This window comes from Typopeltis vanoorti, chromosome 13, assembly GCF_054136105.1.
Source record: "Typopeltis vanoorti isolate ZY-2024b chromosome 13, IOZ_Tvanoo_1.0, whole genome shotgun sequence".
Classification (NCBI taxonomy): domain Eukaryota; kingdom Metazoa; phylum Arthropoda; class Arachnida; order Uropygi; family Thelyphonidae; genus Typopeltis; species Typopeltis vanoorti.
The window spans coordinates 129,060,259-129,080,058 of record NC_143561.1 but is presented as its reverse complement, the minus strand read 5'-3'; the positions used below and the strand labels follow the sequence as shown (position 1 = coordinate 129,080,058).

The following is a 19,800-nucleotide window of genomic DNA, read 5'->3' as shown; positions in this document are numbered from 1 at the left end:
GGAGGGCAAGATAGATTTCCTATCATTTACAAAATAATAAGTTTTTATTTTGTAAATGAAAATAAAATAAATTAAATTTTTTTAACCCCACTTCAGAGAGCCTAGTGAATTCTTTTCCCCAGGTCCAGCATTAGATGTCAATGCTACTGAGTATAGAAGGAAAAAACTTATGTGCAGACACCAGAAGCTAGACAAGACTTAGAATAGAAAATAAAAAAGAAAATCTGTGGCTTCTGATCAAAGAAAGGCACTTAGGATCAAATTTTCAATCTCAGGAAGATAAGTCAGAAAATAAAATATGTGATGAATGAAAAATGAAAAGCTGTATAAAGGTTTGTTTTCTTAGAAGCAAAATGAACAGTGTGAATGAAATGTTGGATATGGGGACAAGTGAGCAAATTGTTTGGTAGTGGTAGTAGGAATGAATGATTATGTTGGTAACGATAAATGTGAGAATGAATATCAGTAGGTTGTTGAGGAGAGTAAAAAGATAAAAGTGTGGTAGGAAGAGGGTAGTCAGGGTATTAACCAGATATGATAGTGAGGAGTTGAGATGGAGAGCGAAGATCATAAATGGTATGCTAGCAGAGCCATGTGAGGAGAAAGGAGCACATTTTGTGAATGAATTTGAGGGATAGACTGAACTGCATAAGACATGCAGACTGCATTTAACCAGGCACTGGTGAGGTGGGAAAATGTAACAAAAGTGGTAAGGTGGGGTCCCACAGACCCATCCAAATAATGTAGTGTATTATAGAAATCCATATCTCTTTAATCAATATTAGTGGATTCTTCTTCACAGTCCTGTTCTGGATCAGACTCATGATTGCTGACAAATTCTAAATCAATTTCACTATCATCATCTCTGCTAAATGGCTCTTCATCTGGTAAAAAAAAGATATTATTCTCAAAATACCCTCTAAATATTTACGAAAACATATTTGCTTATAGTTGGTATGTAAAAACATAGAAGACACAGCAGTAATGATAATATTTTAGTAGAATATACATGAAAACAACTTACGTTTCGGAAGTAAATATAGTCACACTTTTGGTAAGGTGAGGTCTGGTGGAGACCAGCACACTACACCTCTGCATACTAAACTTGTTGGGCACAACAGCCTGTCGTCTATGGAGTCAAGTAGCGGGTTGCAGGAGGGGAAGCTATACTGAGGCATGACTCACTACCATGCATTGTTAAAAAGTTATAATCAATTTAAAATCTTTGGGGTCTGTGACACCCCACCTTACTAATGCTGGGTTAAATGGTTTAAGTACTAGTCAGCTGGAAAGATTGTTTATGTAAGGAAGAGTAATGAATGCAGTGAATAAAATATCCAAGGAAGTAAGAAGTGATGTTGAAGAGCAAGAAAGAAGGGTAGGAGAGCTTGTCAACTGAGAGGTGAGTAGCAGGAGGTAGGAGTGAAGAGAATGAGAGAAAGAGAAGAAACACAACAGACATGAAAATGGGGAGGCCCTGTTGAACAGGAAGACACTATGTGAGAAATGTGGTAACTACTGTGTGGAAGAAACTATTGCAATGATTAGGTTCATATGCCAGCCTGGTTGGCCAAGTGGTTAGCATATCTGCTCTCCAGCCAAAATGCTGCGGGTTCAAATCCCACCGTGAGCATGGATGTTTGTGAAAAATATTAGTGGTGGTGGTGGTTGGCGGTAGATGAGGTTGGTGTAGATGATGAATGTGTTGAGTGGTGGCGATGGAGAGTTGTGGAGTAGGTGCCCTCCCTCGATGAGTCCTTGAACTCCCTGGAGGTGCTATGTAATAATAATATATCCAAAAATTGTCAGAATAAGTGAGATGTAAATGGATGAGGATGATCCTGACATGAATAGAGATGAAAAACATGATGTTTTTCATGAAAACAGCCAGAACAGAAATGGATGAGAAATGCTATTGATGGTATCAGAAAATCTATGCCATTTAAGATGCAAGGGACAAATAGTGGCAATGGTTTTGAGGCAGTATGGTGAGAGGTAAGAGTGGACTGGACAAAATATCTAGATGGCTGTTACTTTATAATGTAGAGGACAGTGAGAAGGAAATGTATATGCAAATTAGCCTAACAAATAAGAAAAGAATGATCATTATGTGTGACTTTCATTATGGTAATATAGACTGAAATAAATATACAGTATCTGTGGTCTGAGAGAATGAATTTCTCAAGATTTAAGAGAGACAGCTACTTCATGCAGAATGTAACAGAGGGCACATGAAAATCAAGGATTGGATTGGATTGGATTATCTCATCAGGAAATTATTATAAACGCTGTATAATATCTTACTCCAGTTAGTAAGAGTGACTATGAAGTAATCTTTTTTTTTTTTTTCTTTTAGGAAAGGAATATAAAGTGATCACTTGAGTGGTGGTGAGCCCTATGAGGTCTTCTATGAAAAAGATGAGTGAAAATAATAAGAGGAGAATTGATTGTGGAAGAATAATATGCTAAGGAACTGACAGCTCCTTTGACCTGGCTTTTCAATGAAAGTCTGGCCATGGGAAGAGTACCCAAGGAGTAAAGTGGAAGGAGGGTAAGATAGTGCCATTGCATAAGGGTGGATTATAGACCAGTGTGTGTTTTCATCAGTTGTTATTAAGATCTTGAAGAAATTAGTGAGGGGCTAGATACAGTGTTGGGCAGACAAGGGTAATGTTATCTGCGAGAGTTAACGTGGATTTGTTAAGGGGGTATTCTTATTTTAGTAATATGATTGCCTTTTATAACAAAGCGACAATAGCAGTTGATGAGGGCAAGGCATATTCTGCCATTTTATCGCATTTTACAAAGGCATTTGAGATACACGATAAACTGATATTTAAGTTGGAGCACAAGGGTTTATATGTCAGGTTAGTGTACTGCATTCAGGATTGGCTATCTGATAGTATCAGAGAGTTGTTGTATGGAAGAGCAGTATCAAGGAGGCAGATTTACAAGTCCAGCATGGGTCAGTACCGAGACCTGTATTGTTTAGCCTTTATATCCATGACATTGTCAGTGGATTGCAAGAAGATATTCAGTTGTTTGCAGATGATGTTAAACTGGGAAGGATTATTAGTAATACTATAGATGCGGGAGGATTTGAATAAACTGGACAGATGGCTAAATGAATGGGGAAGTCAGTTTAATGCAGCAAAATGTAAAGTCTTGAAGTTTGGGATACATCGATGGGAGGTTGCATACTCTGTTGAAGGAACTGTACTGGAAGAAGTGGGGAAGGAAAGAGATCTGGGGGTGATGATTGATAGAAACCTGAAATTCAGTGAACGTAATGCAAAGGTGGTGAAGGTAACCCAGAGGATTGCTGCAATACTGAGAAGGAAAGCCCTGATCAGACCACACTTGAGAATAATAATTCTCAAATTTGGTCCCCAGGATTTGAAGCAAATAAATTAACCATCGAAAGCATGAGGAGGCAGAGAACAAAGATGGTATCAGGACTGTACAATGTTGGTTATGAAGATAGGCTGAGGGAATGTGGTGGATAGAAGAAGGAGAAGTGATATGATTGAGACTTTTAAACTGTTGAGAGGTAGATACAGAGTTCCACCAAACAAAACAGTTCTTTTTGTTGGTGGAACAGAAGGAGTGAGGACAAGGCCATCCCTGGAAGTTACGAAAGGAAGTTGTGAGCAAGAGGGTGAGGAATGGTTTCTTTGCACAGAAGGTGGCTGAACTGTGGAATGCATTGCCTGATAGAGTGGCAAAAGCACAAAACAGTCAATGAGTTCAAGGAGTGGTATGATAGACTGTGTTTCCTAGGATGGGCCTTCTACAATGAGTCTTGTGACTTCATGTCAGCATTGAATCATAATAATTAGTTTCAAGAGGAGGACAAAAATCAAGCAAGGAAGATGACTAACTTGGTAATGGCAGCAAAAGTCCACTGCAGTTAGCTAATGAGACTAAAAAAAAAAATCCTAGGGAGTTCTTACACAGACAGTATAAGAAACAATTATTATTGAGGAATCATGCTTGCTGGTGAAAATGGTAGAATGATATTTGTTGTGGAAGATGTACTTGAGATATTAAATGAGCAATTCATGAAGGTATTATTTCATCCTCATGAATGAGACATCATGCAGAACTTGAGTGTAGTGGAAAGGATGAAGGTACTGATGGTGTGAGTGAGCAGAAGGTATATGAAGAATCGGAGTAAACTAGATGTTAATAAGGCTATAGAGCCTGATGATATATCACACATTTTGAGATAATGCGTGAATAACTTTGATATATACCTTTCTAAATGAGTTTTAAATTATGCCATGTTCCAAAGTAGTAGAAAGGGAGGCAACATTTTTCAGCTTCATAAAAAAAAAAGAGGTGATAACATTTTGAATTATAGACCAATGGGTTACAGGAAAATTGATCGAAAAGCGAATTCATCGAAAGAAAATTCATCGAAAATGCAATTCATCGAAAAACAATTCACCGAAAATTTTAAATTTTGGATAATGTTATGGTAAAAGTAATCAATTTAGAACAAAAACTGAACTATACAGACAGCTTCTTGTACCAACAACTTCTACTAAGTCATTTAAGTCAGAGAGTTTTTGTAATACAGTACATAATTTGGACACATTATTTCATTGTCTCCCTGAATATAGCTCAACTGAAAACTGGAACGGTTCGACATTTTCTTGTAAAAGTTTCAAATAGCGAATCTGAGTAAAATTCATCCCATAATAATTGCTGTATGGAAGTCGCATATTACTACTAGCAACAATAATAATAATAATGAAGCCCTCATAGTTTAGTCGGTAAAAACGAAGCCGTTTAGTTAGAAAGACCTGTGTAGTTGGTCCCATTTATGCATAATTTTTATCAGTCCTGTTCTGCTAAAGGTAAGTTAGCAGGCATAATATAGATGCAGCTGGGCTTTTCTTCTGGAAACAGGCAAATCAGTCCCATGAACAGACATGAAACAGTTATCGGACAAGAAAGACTAAGAACCATATTGTTCTATAATTTTTCCCTATGAGAGTAGCATTGTAGTCCCCTTATTCACGGTTCAGGGTTTGTTCAAAATGGATCAAATTTTCTCATAACATTTTCGAAAATTTTAAATTTTCGGTGAACTGTTTTTTCGATGAATTGCATTTGCGACGAATTGTCGTTCGATGAATTGCTTTTCGATGAATTATCTTTCGATGAATTGCCTTTTCGATGAACTCTCCGGATACCAGACCAATGTGTATTGAGCGGAGTTATCAAAATGTTAGTAAGGATCAAGATTCAGAACTTGGTTGATAACAACAACATTCTTTTTTTATGGACAGCATGGGTTGCTAAATGAAGGTCATATTTTAGCAATCTATTTACTCATTATGACATCAGATAATAGCAATAATGCAAATTGCATCATTGCTATTATCTGTTATTACTATTATTGCTATTGTCCGTGGCCACCATGCACCCATACAAGGGTGCATGGTGGCCACAGAGTGGAAATGATGAACCAGGAAGGAGAGAGGGTTGTGGACTTTGCAGTAGCGTTTGATCTGGCAATTGTGAACTCGTTTTTCTACAAGAGTGAAGAACATTTGATAACATTTAGGAGTGGTAACAACAGTTCACAAATTGACTACATTTTGACTAAAAGAAAAACATCTTAAGGTTGTGACAAATTGTAAAGTAATTCCAACAGATCAAGTGGCACAGCAACACCGACTGCTGTGCACAGACTTTAAAATAAGATTGAAGATAAGAACCTCTGGAAGCCATGGGATGAAGACAATTAAGTGGTTTCGCTTAAAAGAAAAGAGTGTGAGGAATTGTTTTAGGGAGAGGTTGTTAGAGAGGATTTCGGATGGACTGGAAAACGTACAAGATTGGTGGAAACATAATTCAAAAGTAAGCCTAAAGCTGTCTCACCAAGCACCTCGAATTTGCATCGAGGTGCTTGGTGAGACATCTGGAAAGATTAGAGAGCAGAAGGAGGGTTGGTGGTGGAATAATAATGTACAGGCAGTGACAGCTAAGAGGAAGGCAAAGCAGAAGTGGGATGAGTCAAGAGTGGAAGAGGACAGAGAGGTGTACAGAGAGAGAGAAAGCACGAAGCCAAGAGAGTTGTGGCATAGGCGAAGGCCATGGCATATCAAGATCTGTATGATCAATTAGAAACAAAGGAAGGACAGAGAAAAATTTACCAACTAGCGAAATGTAGAAATAAAGCAGCAAAGGACATCTTACATGTGAGGCAGATCAAAGACTCTGAAGGAAGAATATTATGGAGGGATGTGGACATAAGAAACAGATGGAGAATATACTTTGAGAGACTTTTTATTAAGGAAATTGCAAGGACTCACAGAGAAGATGGGCAGCCTTCTGAGGGAATGGTGCAGAACATCAGTAGAATGGAAGTGACGGAGGCCATGAAGAGGATGAGGAATGGAAAAGCGGTGGGCCCCGACAGGATTCCAGTGGAGGCATGGAAGGCTCTGGGGGAAGAGGGAATTGACCTGTTGTGGGATCTGTTCATGAAAGTTTGCCAACAGGAAAATATACCTGAGGAATGGAGGGAGAGTACTCTTGTCCCCATCTACAAGGGTAAAGGGGATGCACAAGACTGTAAAAATTACAGAGGAATAAAGTTGATGTCCCACACAGTGAAAATCCTAGAAAGGGTTCTTGATGGAAGATTGAGGAAGGAGGTGGAGATTGCAAAGGAACAATTTGGTTTCATGCCTGGTAGATCAACAACAGATGCTATCTTTGGGTTACGGCAGATGATGGAAAAGTTTTGAGAGAAACAACGGGGAGCTACATCTGGCATTTATTGATCTGGAGATACGATAGAGTGCCAAGGCAATAAGTCTAGAGGGGTCTGAGGGAGAAGAAGGTTCCGGAGAAATATGTCAGGTTGGTGCGGGAGATGTACAGAAATGTGAAGACAAGTGTTCGGACCTGTCTGGGACAGACAGAAAGTTTTCAAGTAACAGTTGGCTTGCATCAAGGGTCAGCATTAAGTCCATTTCTGTTTAACATTGTGATGGAGGTAGTGACGGAGGAGGTGAGAAAAGATGCACCTTGGACAATGTTGTATGGAGATGACATCTTGCTGTGTGCAGGTTCAAGAGAAGAAGCGGGAACTAAACTGGAAAGATAGAGAAAAGTACTGGAAGAGAGAAGTATGAGACTGAGCAGAAGTAAGACAGAGTATATGTGTTGCACAGTGGGCAGCAGACAGGAGACAGATCTGGAGCTGGAAGGAAATGTCATCAGGAAGGCGAGGGACTTTAGATACTTAGGTTCAACAGTGGAAGAAGATGGAGGAGCTGAGAAGGAAGTGGGATGCAGGATACAAGTGGGTTGGAGGAACTGGAGGGAGATGGCTGGAGTGTTATGCGATAAGAGGGTGCCGATCAATCTGAAAGGCAAATTCTATAGGACAGTAGTGAGGCTAGCTATGACGTATGCTATAGAAACTGTGGCCCTGAGGAAAAATAACATCAGTAGGATGGAAGTAGCAGAGATGAGAATGCTTAGGTGGATGTGCAGTGTGACCAGAAAGGATCATCTGAGAAATGACTATGTGAGGGGGAACAGTGAAAGTTACAAACTTAGGAGTGAAGATACAGGAGGCAAGGTTGAGATGGTTTGGTCATGTGATGAGGAGGGAGAACGAATATGTGGGAAGAAGGGTCATGCAGATGGATGTGCAAGGAAGGAGGAAGATTGGGCGGCCAAAGAAGAGATGGAGGGAGCTGGTAGAAGAGGACTTGAGGATGAAGAACTTGGATGTGGTGACAGCCCAAGACAGGAGGATGTGGAGGAGACTCATTATCAACAGTGACCCCATTCAAGTGGGAGAAGCTGCAGAAGAAGAAGATGCAAAGGACCCTGATGTGTAGAAATAAAGAGGTTATAATTCTATTGTATGAGGCCTTGATCAGGTCTCATGGATTGTTGCAAGTTTTTCCACTTGGTTACACTATAAATTAAAGGTACCAAGAAATTATATTCTTAGTTTAATTCTTTATCCAAGTTTAAGCAAACAAGTTTGTGCCTGAACTATTTTCACGACTTGGGCAACTCGTATAAAGAAGTTAATGACTTCACATCACTTGCCTTAGTATTCCATAATGCAAAACACATCTCCTTGCAGACATGTATAATGCTATGCATTATGGGAAGGATCACTACCCAGCCCGGTTTCGAACTTTATTGAGGTCTCACCGATGGGAGCCAAACCCAAAGGTGATACTAAGGTTGAAGCAATGCAGAAGTCATATTTTTGTATAGAATGCATAGAAGGTATCACAACTTAATATTAAAAACTCTGGATTAGAGACAGTTGCAAGTTTTTCCACTTGGTTATACCATAAATTAAAGGTACAAAGAAATTATATTAGTGGGTAGTGGGAAGGGTAGTGACCCTTCCCATAATGCATAATATTATACATGTCCGCAAGGAGATGTGCTTTGCATTATGGGATACTAAAACAAGTGATGTGAAGTCATTAGCTTCTTTATACAAGTTGCCCCAGTCTTGAAAATAGTTCAGGTGCAACTATTTTCAAGACTGGGGCAACACTTGGATTAAACCAAGAATATAATTTCTTGGTATCTTTGATTTATACTATCTCATATAGATTATTGTACAGAGATTTGGTCATTTGGTTTTCATGGTGATGAGGATGTTATAAAGGATCCAGAGAAAATTCATGAAGGTGGTAAATGTTCTTTGGAATGTGGGGTATGAAGAAAGATTGAGAGAATGCAATTTGCAAAGCCTCATAAATAGGAGGAGGATGAGAGAGAATATGGCAGAGACACATAAATTGGACAATAGTTATCGGGTTAACATGGAAGAAATTTCACAGAATAAAGGAGTAAGTTCTCTGCATGGAAAGTGCTTGAATGGAATAGAATGAGTGGAATTCAATAAATAATTATAATGAGGTGACAAATGCATGAAAGAGAGAGAGATAGATGCATACATTATTTATATTTTTCAAAAGCCCTTGCTAGACTACTGTATGATAAGCTGGTGATTAAACTAGAATGGATAGATGTTGGATAATGGATTAGTGTGTATGGAGAAGCAATATTCCAGAAGAAGAAGAAAAGTGCTGTACTCCAAAGGTTTGTTTTGGGGCTAATGCTGTTTAAACTGTCAGTTATATTGACAAAGGTTTGAATGGTGATATGCAGCTGTTTGCCAATGTTGCAAAGTTGGAATTCTTCTGTCAGTATTCAAATAGTTTTAGTGGTTTTTCATGAAAAAACAGAAAAATAACTTAATGAGTAGATTAGACATTCAGATCTTACCTTAGCAGTAAATAATTTTCCACCACAGTATGACCATTTTCGAGCACAATTGAGGTAGATACGGACACAATCTACAACACTTCGTCCTTTCAGTAACATCCATTTTTCATGGATTTCATCTAATAACTGTCTGTAAAACAAGTTTAAATGAATTTAATAATTAAACTAATAATTACCTGTTTTATTCTCAACAAATATCACACACCCAGGATCAAGCAAAATAGTCTAATCTATAATATAGCATCTCATAAGAGCTTTTAAATACACTGATATATACTGACTGCTTTCATGTATAGATCCAAAGTAATAGAATAACTTAGTTCTAATTATTAATGTTTGCCAGATTATACACATATTTTGCTATTGGAAACATATCAAACATATCATCAGTGTAATGCATAGCAGTCAGGATTAAAGAAATAGCAAATTATGTCTCTCCCTCTCTCTCTCTCTCTCTCTCTATATATATATATATATATATATATATTATATATATATATAGAGAGAGAGAGAGAGAGAGAGAATATATATGTAATTTTTTTTTAAGTTGGTACATCTGTCATAAGCATCCATGTGAAATTGCAAGTCATTCTATCAAGTAGTTTGTTTTATACAGCTGTCTGAAGCAAAAGTGTTGTCTATCCCTTGAAATGGATAAAAGTGAGTATCGTGCGGTTATAAAATTCTTTGTAAAAGAAGGTTTAACGTCAAAAGAAATTCATTCGAAGTTGATAAAAGTTTATGGGCACTCTTCTTCTTTGTTTTTGACAATTAAGAAATGGGATGCCGAGTTAAATTGTGCCGTACCAGCCTTGAAGATAATCCACGTGAAGGACGTCCAAAATATGTAACAACACCAGAAATCATTGATCAAGTGCACGATATGGTATTGGATGACCGGCGAGTCAAAGTGCGTGAAATTGCAGAGACTATAGGCATTTCAAAAGAACATGTAGGATATATTTTGCACGAAGAATTGCAAATGAAAAAGCTTTGCGCAGGATGGGTTGCCGTGCTAGATCAAAAACATACTCACATGAAAATCTCTGAACAGTGCTTGAAGCATTTTAACAACAATAAAACTGATTTTGTGGTCGATTTATTACTATGGATAGTCAAAACAGTGGACAGAAGCCGGTTGTTCAGCGCCAAAGAAGACAAAGTCAGTTCCATCAGCAGGAAAGGTCATGGCATCAGTGTTTTGGGATGCTAAAGGCATTTTGTTTATTAATTATCTTGAAAAGGGTAAAACAATAACTGGGGAATATTATTCCAATCTTTTAACTAGATGAGATGAAAAAATTTGTGAGAAAAGACCCTGTTTGCAGAAGAAAAAATCATCTTTCATCAGGACAATGCACCTGCCCACAAAGGTGTTTTGGCAATGGGAAAATTAAGGGATCTGCACTATGAATTGTTGGAACATCCACCCTATCCCCAGATTTGGCTCCCTCTGACTTCTATCTTTTCCCAAAACTAAAACTCTTTCTCGCTGGTCGGCGTTTTTCTTCGAATCAAGAGGTGATTGAAGCTGTAGAGGGATATTTTGCAGATCTTACTGAGAACCACTACAGGGATGGAATAAAAGCGCTGGAGCATCGCTGGAATAAATGTATTGGTCTTAAGGGAGATTATGTTGATAAATAAAAATAACTTTGAAATTATAAATTCGTTTTTTATTGTTAGGCTGAGAACTTTTCAGACCACCCTCGTATGTGTGTGTGTGTGTGTGGAGATAGTAGTTTGAGTGTTATTGTGTCAGGCTTTAGCAGCAGTGGAAGTAGTGAACTGGAAATGAAATGAATGGGTGCCACTTTTGGATAGCAAGTAGTGTGTGTTGAAGGATGAAGAGAGTGTGAAAGAAGTGTCTATAGCTTTGTGCTTGGACAGTGTGGTGTGATGTGGCAGAGGGATAGGTTTTCATGAATGGCAATGATTGCATGAGTGAATATTGGGCCAAAGCAGGATGGATGGAGGGGAAAAACAGAACAACTGAAGTGAGGAAATGGAAAGTATGAAGACTGAGATGAGGAGATTGAATGAAGAGCTTAAGAGACTAGTGGTTAGCAACTGGAAAAAGTTAAGTGTGTGGGAGCAAGGGATAGAGAAAGAAATGAGAGAAAGTGGTGGAAAGAGAAAAGGGAGAATGGAAGCAGAATGGATCAGGGATGACAGTAACTTAAGAATGAATGAAGCTGTGAGATGTCATGTATGGAGATTCAGTGATTTGGAGTGAGTGCAGAGTAGAGTGCTAGAAGAGCATTTGCATGGAAGAATAATAGAGTAGCAATGGCAATGAAGTGAGGTGAAAATAGAAGAGATGACAGTGATTGTTGGTATGAATGACTTGACAGATAGCATGAATCATGTAGCAAGAAATCTGGGATTGTGCAGTAGCAGAAATGTGTGAGAGGAAAGATAGCAAGTGGATCGTCTTGGTATGATAATGCAGAAAGAAAAAAGAGTAGTGATAATGAATGAGATAATAATGAGAATGTGTAGATTGAGGCAAGAAAAGAGCTGCATGCAAGATGTGAATTACATATAAACACAGAGAGAGATTAATGCTATTTGAGAGACTATTTGGGCACTGAGATGTCATTATTGCCCCAGTTGGTGAGAGCAACCATGTAGTCCTGATTGGAAAATAAAGAGGCATGCAGAAATATCAAAGCAGACTTATATTGAATTATAAATTAGACAACTATTACAGACTTAGAAACCAGCTTGAAGCAGCGCAATGGATGAAAGAACTTGAACGAAGACAGGTCAGTAGTGAGCAAGAAAGTAGGTAAGAAAACAGTAATGGCAGATTGTATACCTCAAGTGAAGAAAATAAAGCGATTTGGATAAAATGGATGACCAGGGAAATCAAACAGGAATTGCAGGTTAGGAAGGTGATTAGCATAGAAAGGAAAGAAAAATTAGAATATGAGAGGAGACTAGTGCTGAAATAATATAAGCAGAATTCGAAGGATTTTTTTTTTTGCTATGTGGCCAGTAGGAGGAAAAATGACTGGAGATGGATTACCTGGCTGGATGGACATAGCACATTGGGAGAGGCAGATGACATAACTGAGTGAGTTAGTTAATGATCCCTTTATTAGTGTGTTCCATCTTGGTAAAGGAGGCTTTATTCCTAGAGGAATAAGGAGGAGTGAAGGATTAGAAGTGGACGTGTATTCCAAATAGTCACACTCTAATATCAGTAAGGAGGAGGGGGGGGGATGTGGATTTTGCCAAGGTTTAAGGGAATGTGCTAAGGAACTCACTGTGCCATTAATCTGAGTGTTTAATGAAGGTTATGCAATGGAGCAAGTTCCTGATGAGTGGAAAGAGCAACAGGGTAAGACAGTGCAATTGCATAAGGTTACTGGTAGAATGGAGATATCAAACTATGGGCCAGTTTGTATTTTTTTTCTGTGATTGTTAAGATTTTGGAGAAACTGATAAGAACTGGACAGATGAAGGAAACATTATCTATGCAGATCAGTATGGATTTGTTAAGGAACAATCCTGTTTGAGTAATCTGGTTGTCTTTTACAATAGAGTAATAAGAGCTGTGGATAAGCATAAGGGATACACTGTCTTTTTTTTTTTTTTTTTGATTGTGCAAAGGCATTTGAGAGGGTATCACATGACAATCTGGTTTTTAAGTTGCTACACATGATTTTGTAGATCAAGTTAGTGGATTATATTGATAACTGGCTTTCTGACAGATATCAGAATTTTATATTAGGGAGCAATATCAGGAAGCAGGAAGATTACAAACGTAGTTCCACAGAGATCAATACTGAGACCATTAATGTTTCAATCATTATGTCAATGATACTATCACCTGGACTAGAGGGAGATATTTAGTTGTTTGTAGATGATGTAAGCCTTGGAAGAGTTCTTAGTCATAGTGCTGATGTTTTAGCTCTTAAATAGAATTTGAGTGACTTGAAGGTGGTCAAACAAAGGGAAGGATTACCAGTTCAACACAGCTAAATGTAAGTTTGAAATTTGTGATTCAAAAATGAGATGCTTCATATGGACTCTGCTGTAAAACTTCTGCAGTATTCAAGAGGTCTGTGACTACCAGAGATGAAGGGCTGGTAGTTCCATTATATAAAGCTTTGTTGGGACTACATCTGGATTACTATGGTCATCAAGATTTAAATGGGATGAAAGGAGAGGGTGCAGAGGAAGATAATAAAAATGTTATCAGAACTGTACAATATTAGTTATGAGAATAGATTGAGGACATGCAGACTAAAGTTTGGTGGAAAGGAGAAGATGAAGGGGGAACATGAATGAGAAATTTAAGCTGTTGAGCAATATTTTAGATATTTACCAGACTCACAATGGGAATATTTTCATAGTGAATTTGGGGAGAGAACAAGGACAAAAAGGATGCATCCCTCAAAGCTGCAAAGTAAGAGAATAAGAAGCAAGTTTTTTTTTTCCTATGGAGAGTTGTTGGAACATGAAACACATTGTTTGAGAGGGTGGTGAAACATTGGATGAGTACAACAGACTGTGTTGGTGGACCACCTACAATGAGTCTTATGATTCTATGGAGGTAGGGAATAATAATAGTAATATACAGTATATTGTCATTTCTTAGTATGGGTATACCATATTATTGATTTGAGAACAAAGGTAGCTGAAGATGTTTAGGATATCACAAAATCTCAATATGAGTACAGCCATTGGATTAGATGAGATATCAGCCTGTGTTAAAAAAATGCAAGAAAATTGCCAGTACCAATAACAGAGCCCTGAATAATAATAATAAACAAGGATGCCACTCACAGTTCTCCTCAATAAGTATAAATTGGTTACTATAGTTTAGATCACTCACAGAAGCAGAAATTACAGGGAAGATGGGCTGAGATATATTATAAAGTACAGAAACTAAATGAATTTTTGCTCTACTTACTTCTCTTCTTTTATATCTCTATATCTCTGTGGATAGAACTTTTCTGCAGTTTGCTGAACGTGATGTTGAGGATTGGCAGGTGGTACTCCACTTCCTCTCACTTTCTCACCATTGTAGTCACCAAATTCAATCTAATTGAAATTTACAATAAATGACAAACATAATTATTAAGGAAGACAAAAATAATACCTAAAATATTTTTATTTATTATTTTAGTAGTACATAGTTTGAACCAAACTATGTACTACTGTGTCAATGTGATTCAGAAGATGTTATATCCTGAATTGCAGTGAGACAGCAGTCAGCAGTATTAATTTAATAATGAACAGTTCAAAGTTCTATCTTGCTGGCCTGGTTGGCTGAGCAGTTAGCGTGTCTGCTCTCCAGCCAAGAGGCTGTGGATTCGAATTCCATCAAGGGCATGGATGTTTGTGATTGTTCTACTAACCAATTACCATATGTACTGCTGTGATCTATGTCCTGGTGCATATGACCTTTGATGTCTTTGTGCAATAAAAATCAAATAAATAAATTAAAAAAAACTCACCAGCAGGTTGGCTGAGCGGTTAGCTTACCCACTCTCCAACCAACAGGTCGTAGATGCTTGTGATTGTCTTTAGGTAGAAGATGATTTCATTATGCCCAGTGCAAGACCACTGTGCTTATTGGAGGCCTGAAGTGGCTGAAAAAGTTCCATGTTTGGTCTCTAGAGCAGGGTTTCCAGATCCTGTAAAAATAAATTTAAAAAAAACATTAAAATGGAAAAAAAAAAAATCCTTAGGCTGCCCATGGTACAAATGTACTATAGGTATGTACTACCACTGACAAAAGGTTAGTAATAACCTTTCATCAGTGGTAACCACATAAAAAAAAAAAAAAAAGAAGATAATGTACACTGAAATTAGTGAACGAATAAAAATAAATGTTTTTATATCTTTATATCTGTTATGTAGTAAAGAGTAAAGAATATGATGGATATGGGCCATTTTGGATAAAATGTAACTAGAAATTGAGGAGAAGCACAACATCACAGATGTGACCATGTATGTTCATTTATGTGAACCTTCTGAAAAGGACTGTACTTATACTTTTCCCAAGGTGGGTGGGATCTGAGATGGTACAGTGCTCGGGGCTCCTCCCTCATTGTTTGGGACCCTTAAAATTCCAGCTAGAGCCTCAAGCAAGGCCATGCATATGGATGACCTTGCTTTGTTTGTTGTTAATTGTACTAAATCACTATTGTGGACACAATGAAAGGCTACTACCAAACATGCATTTCTTAGAGGTCTAGATACTTCATTCCAATAATACATATTTCATATCTTACTTGTTTATTGTTCTCTTGAAGCATATCACCTCATCTGTTGTTGTTCTGCTGTTATACTATTAGCTGTTTATCTAGCTGATGTTCCCTGTATCTTCTCTCTTAAACAGAAGATGCACACTTAGGGCACTTAATCAGTATCAAGTGGTTATATGCCCTTTAATGCATTTTATCAACAAAATACTTTATACTTGGATGAGAACACATTCTGCTGTAGACACCTAATTTAAGGGATACATTGTTAATATCATGAGAATAGCACAACAGATTATGGCAATAATGGAAGACAACGACATGTAGAAGTAAATATTATAGTTCCATCAGAAAATGTCTTGATTTGTTTACATATTAATTATTGTGCACAGATTTTGTAACCTTGTTATCAGAAGGATGAGGAGATGCTAGAAAAGCTAAGAGATGATTAAGGTGGTTTCTGGTCTCTGGAATGTCAAGCATGAAGAAAGATTAAGAAAATAGAATTTACAGAGTCTAATGGATAAGAAGAAGGGGGGAGAATATGACTGAGGCATATAAGTTGGTCAGGAGTTATTACCAAATTAATGTTGAAGTTTTTCACAAAATAGAAGAATAAATGGGGAGAAAGAACAAGGTGCTGTCCCTGGAAGCTGCATAGTGAAAGTGTAAATAGGGGAAGTGAGGAGTAGTGAGTGAGTTTTTTGCATGGACAGTAGTGGATGAGTGCTGAAATGATTAACTCATTTTTAGCACATGCATGAATTATGTATATGACAGTAAGACCTAAGTATTTTGACTCCATGGAGGTTTAATGATAATAACAGTATTTTATTTTCAACAAAATGGATAAGAAATTAATCTCAACTCAACATTTATATCGTCCTCATTTCCTCTTTTCCAGCACCACATTACACAATATTTTTTCCAACTATTTAAGTTTCACATAACTTCAACACTGTGAAGCAACATTTTCTCAACAGTTGAAACTGAAGTTTTTTCAGTCTGATCCTATGAATATGGCAGGCATGCTATTTTTTTTTTTTTTAATCAACGATATAAACTTTAACTCTTCGCAATGTTAATGACTATTCTTAAATGTTAACAAGTCATTCCTTATTTTGGTTTGACTTTGTTCCATAAGGAAATAAATTTGTGTGTGTGTGTGTGTGTGTGTGTGTGTGTGTGTGTGTGTGTGTGTGTGTGTGTGTGTGTGTGTGTGTGTTAATATCAGTTAATAGCCTTAACTGATAAAACATACACACACACACACACATGCATCATCATCATCATGAGAGGTGACTTTCATTTTTCAGTAATGCAGCAGTTATTGGCCACATTGTTTGTGCATGTAAATAGGCAGGTTTCTTAGCTGTGTTATGAAACCTAATTTTCATCATCATCATCAAATTCTTGCCATATACCCTCAAGGGGTGTACAAGATATGATAGTACTGCATGAAAAATGAAAAATTTACACCATTACTAACTTCCTATCTACAATTTTCCTCCAAATCAGTCTGTTACTTGTCAAGACTCCAAAATTATCAGATCTTATATTTCTATCGTCTAAGGCACTTTGTACCGTATCAATCCACCCATAGCTTGGTCTTCCCCTGGGTCGTTTTGCTAATCTTTCCTCGCCCATTCTGTTTAAGTGACCATACCACCTGAGATTAGCTCTGCTAACGCATTCCTGGATGCCGACAATGTCAAGTTCTTTCCTAATATCCTCGTTTTTAATATGATATTGCCATTGATGCCATCTGTTCACGCCTCTAATCTTTCTCAGGACTCTCATAACTGCGGTCCCTAGTCTTTGGTCAAGTGTTTTACTTCTGACCCAGCTCTCCGATCCATAAGTTAAAACTGGTTTGAACACTCTCTTGTATACAGCTAATTTAGTGTTCCGACTAATTTCTCTCTTATTCCATATGAATTTATTCAGTTGACTTCCTACCATACCAGCTTTGTTGATTCTGTTGTCTATTTCCATATTTAATTTACCATCTTCAGTAAAAATCGTGCCTAAGTAGCTGAAATGTTTTACTTGTTCCACAGGTTCTCCATTCACAACACAGTTGACATTTTCAATGATTCTGCCTATTTTCATTGTCTTTGTCTTTTTATTGCTGACCTTCGTACCATATCTATTACAACAGTTATTCAATTTAGTCAGCGAATCTTGCAGACTTGTAGCGGAGTTATTTAGAAGTATAACATCATCTGCATAAAGCAAATAGCTGACATTAACATCTCCAATTTTGATATCATGTTTAATACCACTTTCCTTCATAATGTGATCCATATAGATAATGAATAAAACAAGGTATAATGTACATCCTTGTCGCACACCAGATTTAACATTAAACCATCTTCCTGTACTTCCTTTAATTCTAACTGCTGACTTACAACTCAAATAAAGACTAAGTATCGCTTGATATAATGCCCCATTGACAACATATAACTGTAGCATATTGAATAGCTTCTCTCTTCGCACCTTGTCATATGCCTTTTCCAAATCGACAAAACTTAAATATAGATCATTGTTATATTCCCATGATTTCTCCACTATTTGGCGTAAAGTGAAGATCTGATCCTGACAGCCTCTATTTGGCCTGAATACAGCTTGTTCTTCACCAAGCTTTTCTTCCACAATTCTTCTCAACCGTTTCTCAAGTATACTTGCATATATCTTACCAGGAACACTCAGTAGGGATATACCTCTGTAATTCTCACATTCAGTTTTATTTCCCTTACTGCTTATGATAAGTGATGACCTATGTCCTCTAAGAGTGGAGAATTTGGAAGGAAGTGAGACAAATGATTTTGAGAGCGTATGGTGTGAGGTAGAGGTAGGCAAGACAGGATATTTAGTGGGGTGTTGCTACAGACCCAGGAGCACAGAGGATGGGGACCAGGAGATGTTTAGACAGCTAAGTTTGGCAAGTGCAAGAAGAATGATTGTTATGGGAGATTTTAACTTCAGTAGTATAAATTGGAGAGAGGAAGATGCATGTAGCAATAGGGGAATGGAATTTCTAGAATTCTTGAGGGACAAATGTCTTAGGCAACATGTAACAGAGGGAACAAGAGGTTCAAAAATTTTGGATTTGGTTATAGCATCAGAAGAGTTGATAATAACTGAGTTGACGTCTCTCCCACCAGTTGGAGAGAGTGACCATATGGTGTTGACTTGGAAAATGAATAGACATGCAGGAGTATCAAAGAGACGGGAACTTATGTGGAATTATAAGGCAGGTGATTATAATAGTCTTAGATGTCAACTTCGGGAAGTTTCATGGAGGGAGGAATTGGAAGGCCGGGATATCACCAGTGCGTGGGAAATTGTGAAAGAATATTTGTTATCAGCAATGGTAAGTTGTATACCACGAGTGAAGAAGAGGACGCAATTTGGAGTAAAGTGGATGACAAACAATATTAAACAGGAATTGCATGCGAAAAAGAGGCTATGGAAGAGATATAAGGAGATAGGTGAAGAGATGCATGAGGAATATAAGACACAGGCCAGAAGAGTGACTAGTGTGGTAAGGAAAGCGAAACTGGAATATGAGAGGAGATTGGCCCTAAGATCCCAAGAAAATCCTAGGGAATTTTTTAGCTATGTGGCCAGTAGGAAGAGAAATGACTGTGGAAGAATGATATTGTGGGATAAAAATGGGAATAGAGTGACTGATGCAGAGGACATAGTGGAATTGTTCAATGAACACTTTATTGGAGTATTTCATCCTAGAGGAGTCAGTTTTAATGCTAGAGGGATAGGACTGGTACGAGGTCTGGAGGTACAGGAGGAGAGTGTGTTTCAGATACTGAGTACTCTGGATGTCAGTAAAGCTGTGGGACTGGATGGTATTTCGCCACGAGTTTTGAGAGAATATGCTAGGGAATTGACAGTACCTTTAACGTGGCTTTTCAATGAAAGTCTGGCTTTGGCAAAGGTGCCCAGGGAATGGAAGGAAGGTAAGATAGTGCCATTGCATAAGGGTGGTAACAGACTGGAAGTGTCTAATTATAGGCCAGTCTGTGTATCATCAGTAGTTGTTAAGATCTTGGAGAAAGTAGTGAGGGACCGTGTACAGCATTGGGCAGATGAGGGTAATGTTATCTGTGAGAATCAACATGGATTTGTGAAAGGATGCTCTTGTTTTAGCAATATGCTAGCCTTTTATAATAAAGTTACAAGAACATTAGATGAGGGAAAGGCATATACTGCAATTTTCTTAGACTTGGCAAAGGCATTTGACAGGGTGCCACATGATAAGCTGATA

At 37.7% G+C, this 19,800-nt stretch overlaps 1 protein-coding gene across 1 annotated transcript in view; it reads right to left on the bottom strand.

Moving 5' to 3' along the window:
* The window catches only part of LOC150100532 (uncharacterized protein CG43867-like), a 552,783-nt gene that overhangs the window by 79,303 nt on the left and 453,680 nt on the right, over positions 1 to 19,800 (bottom strand). Inside the window, exons 25-26 of the mRNA XM_090402673.1 lie at positions 14,216 to 14,346; positions 9,292 to 9,421 (exon numbers count right to left, since the gene is read on the bottom strand). Coding sequence (XP_090258799.1) covers positions 9,292 to 9,421; positions 14,216 to 14,346 — 261 coding nt within the window. The remainder of the gene's footprint in view (positions 1 to 9,291; positions 9,422 to 14,215; positions 14,347 to 19,800) is intronic.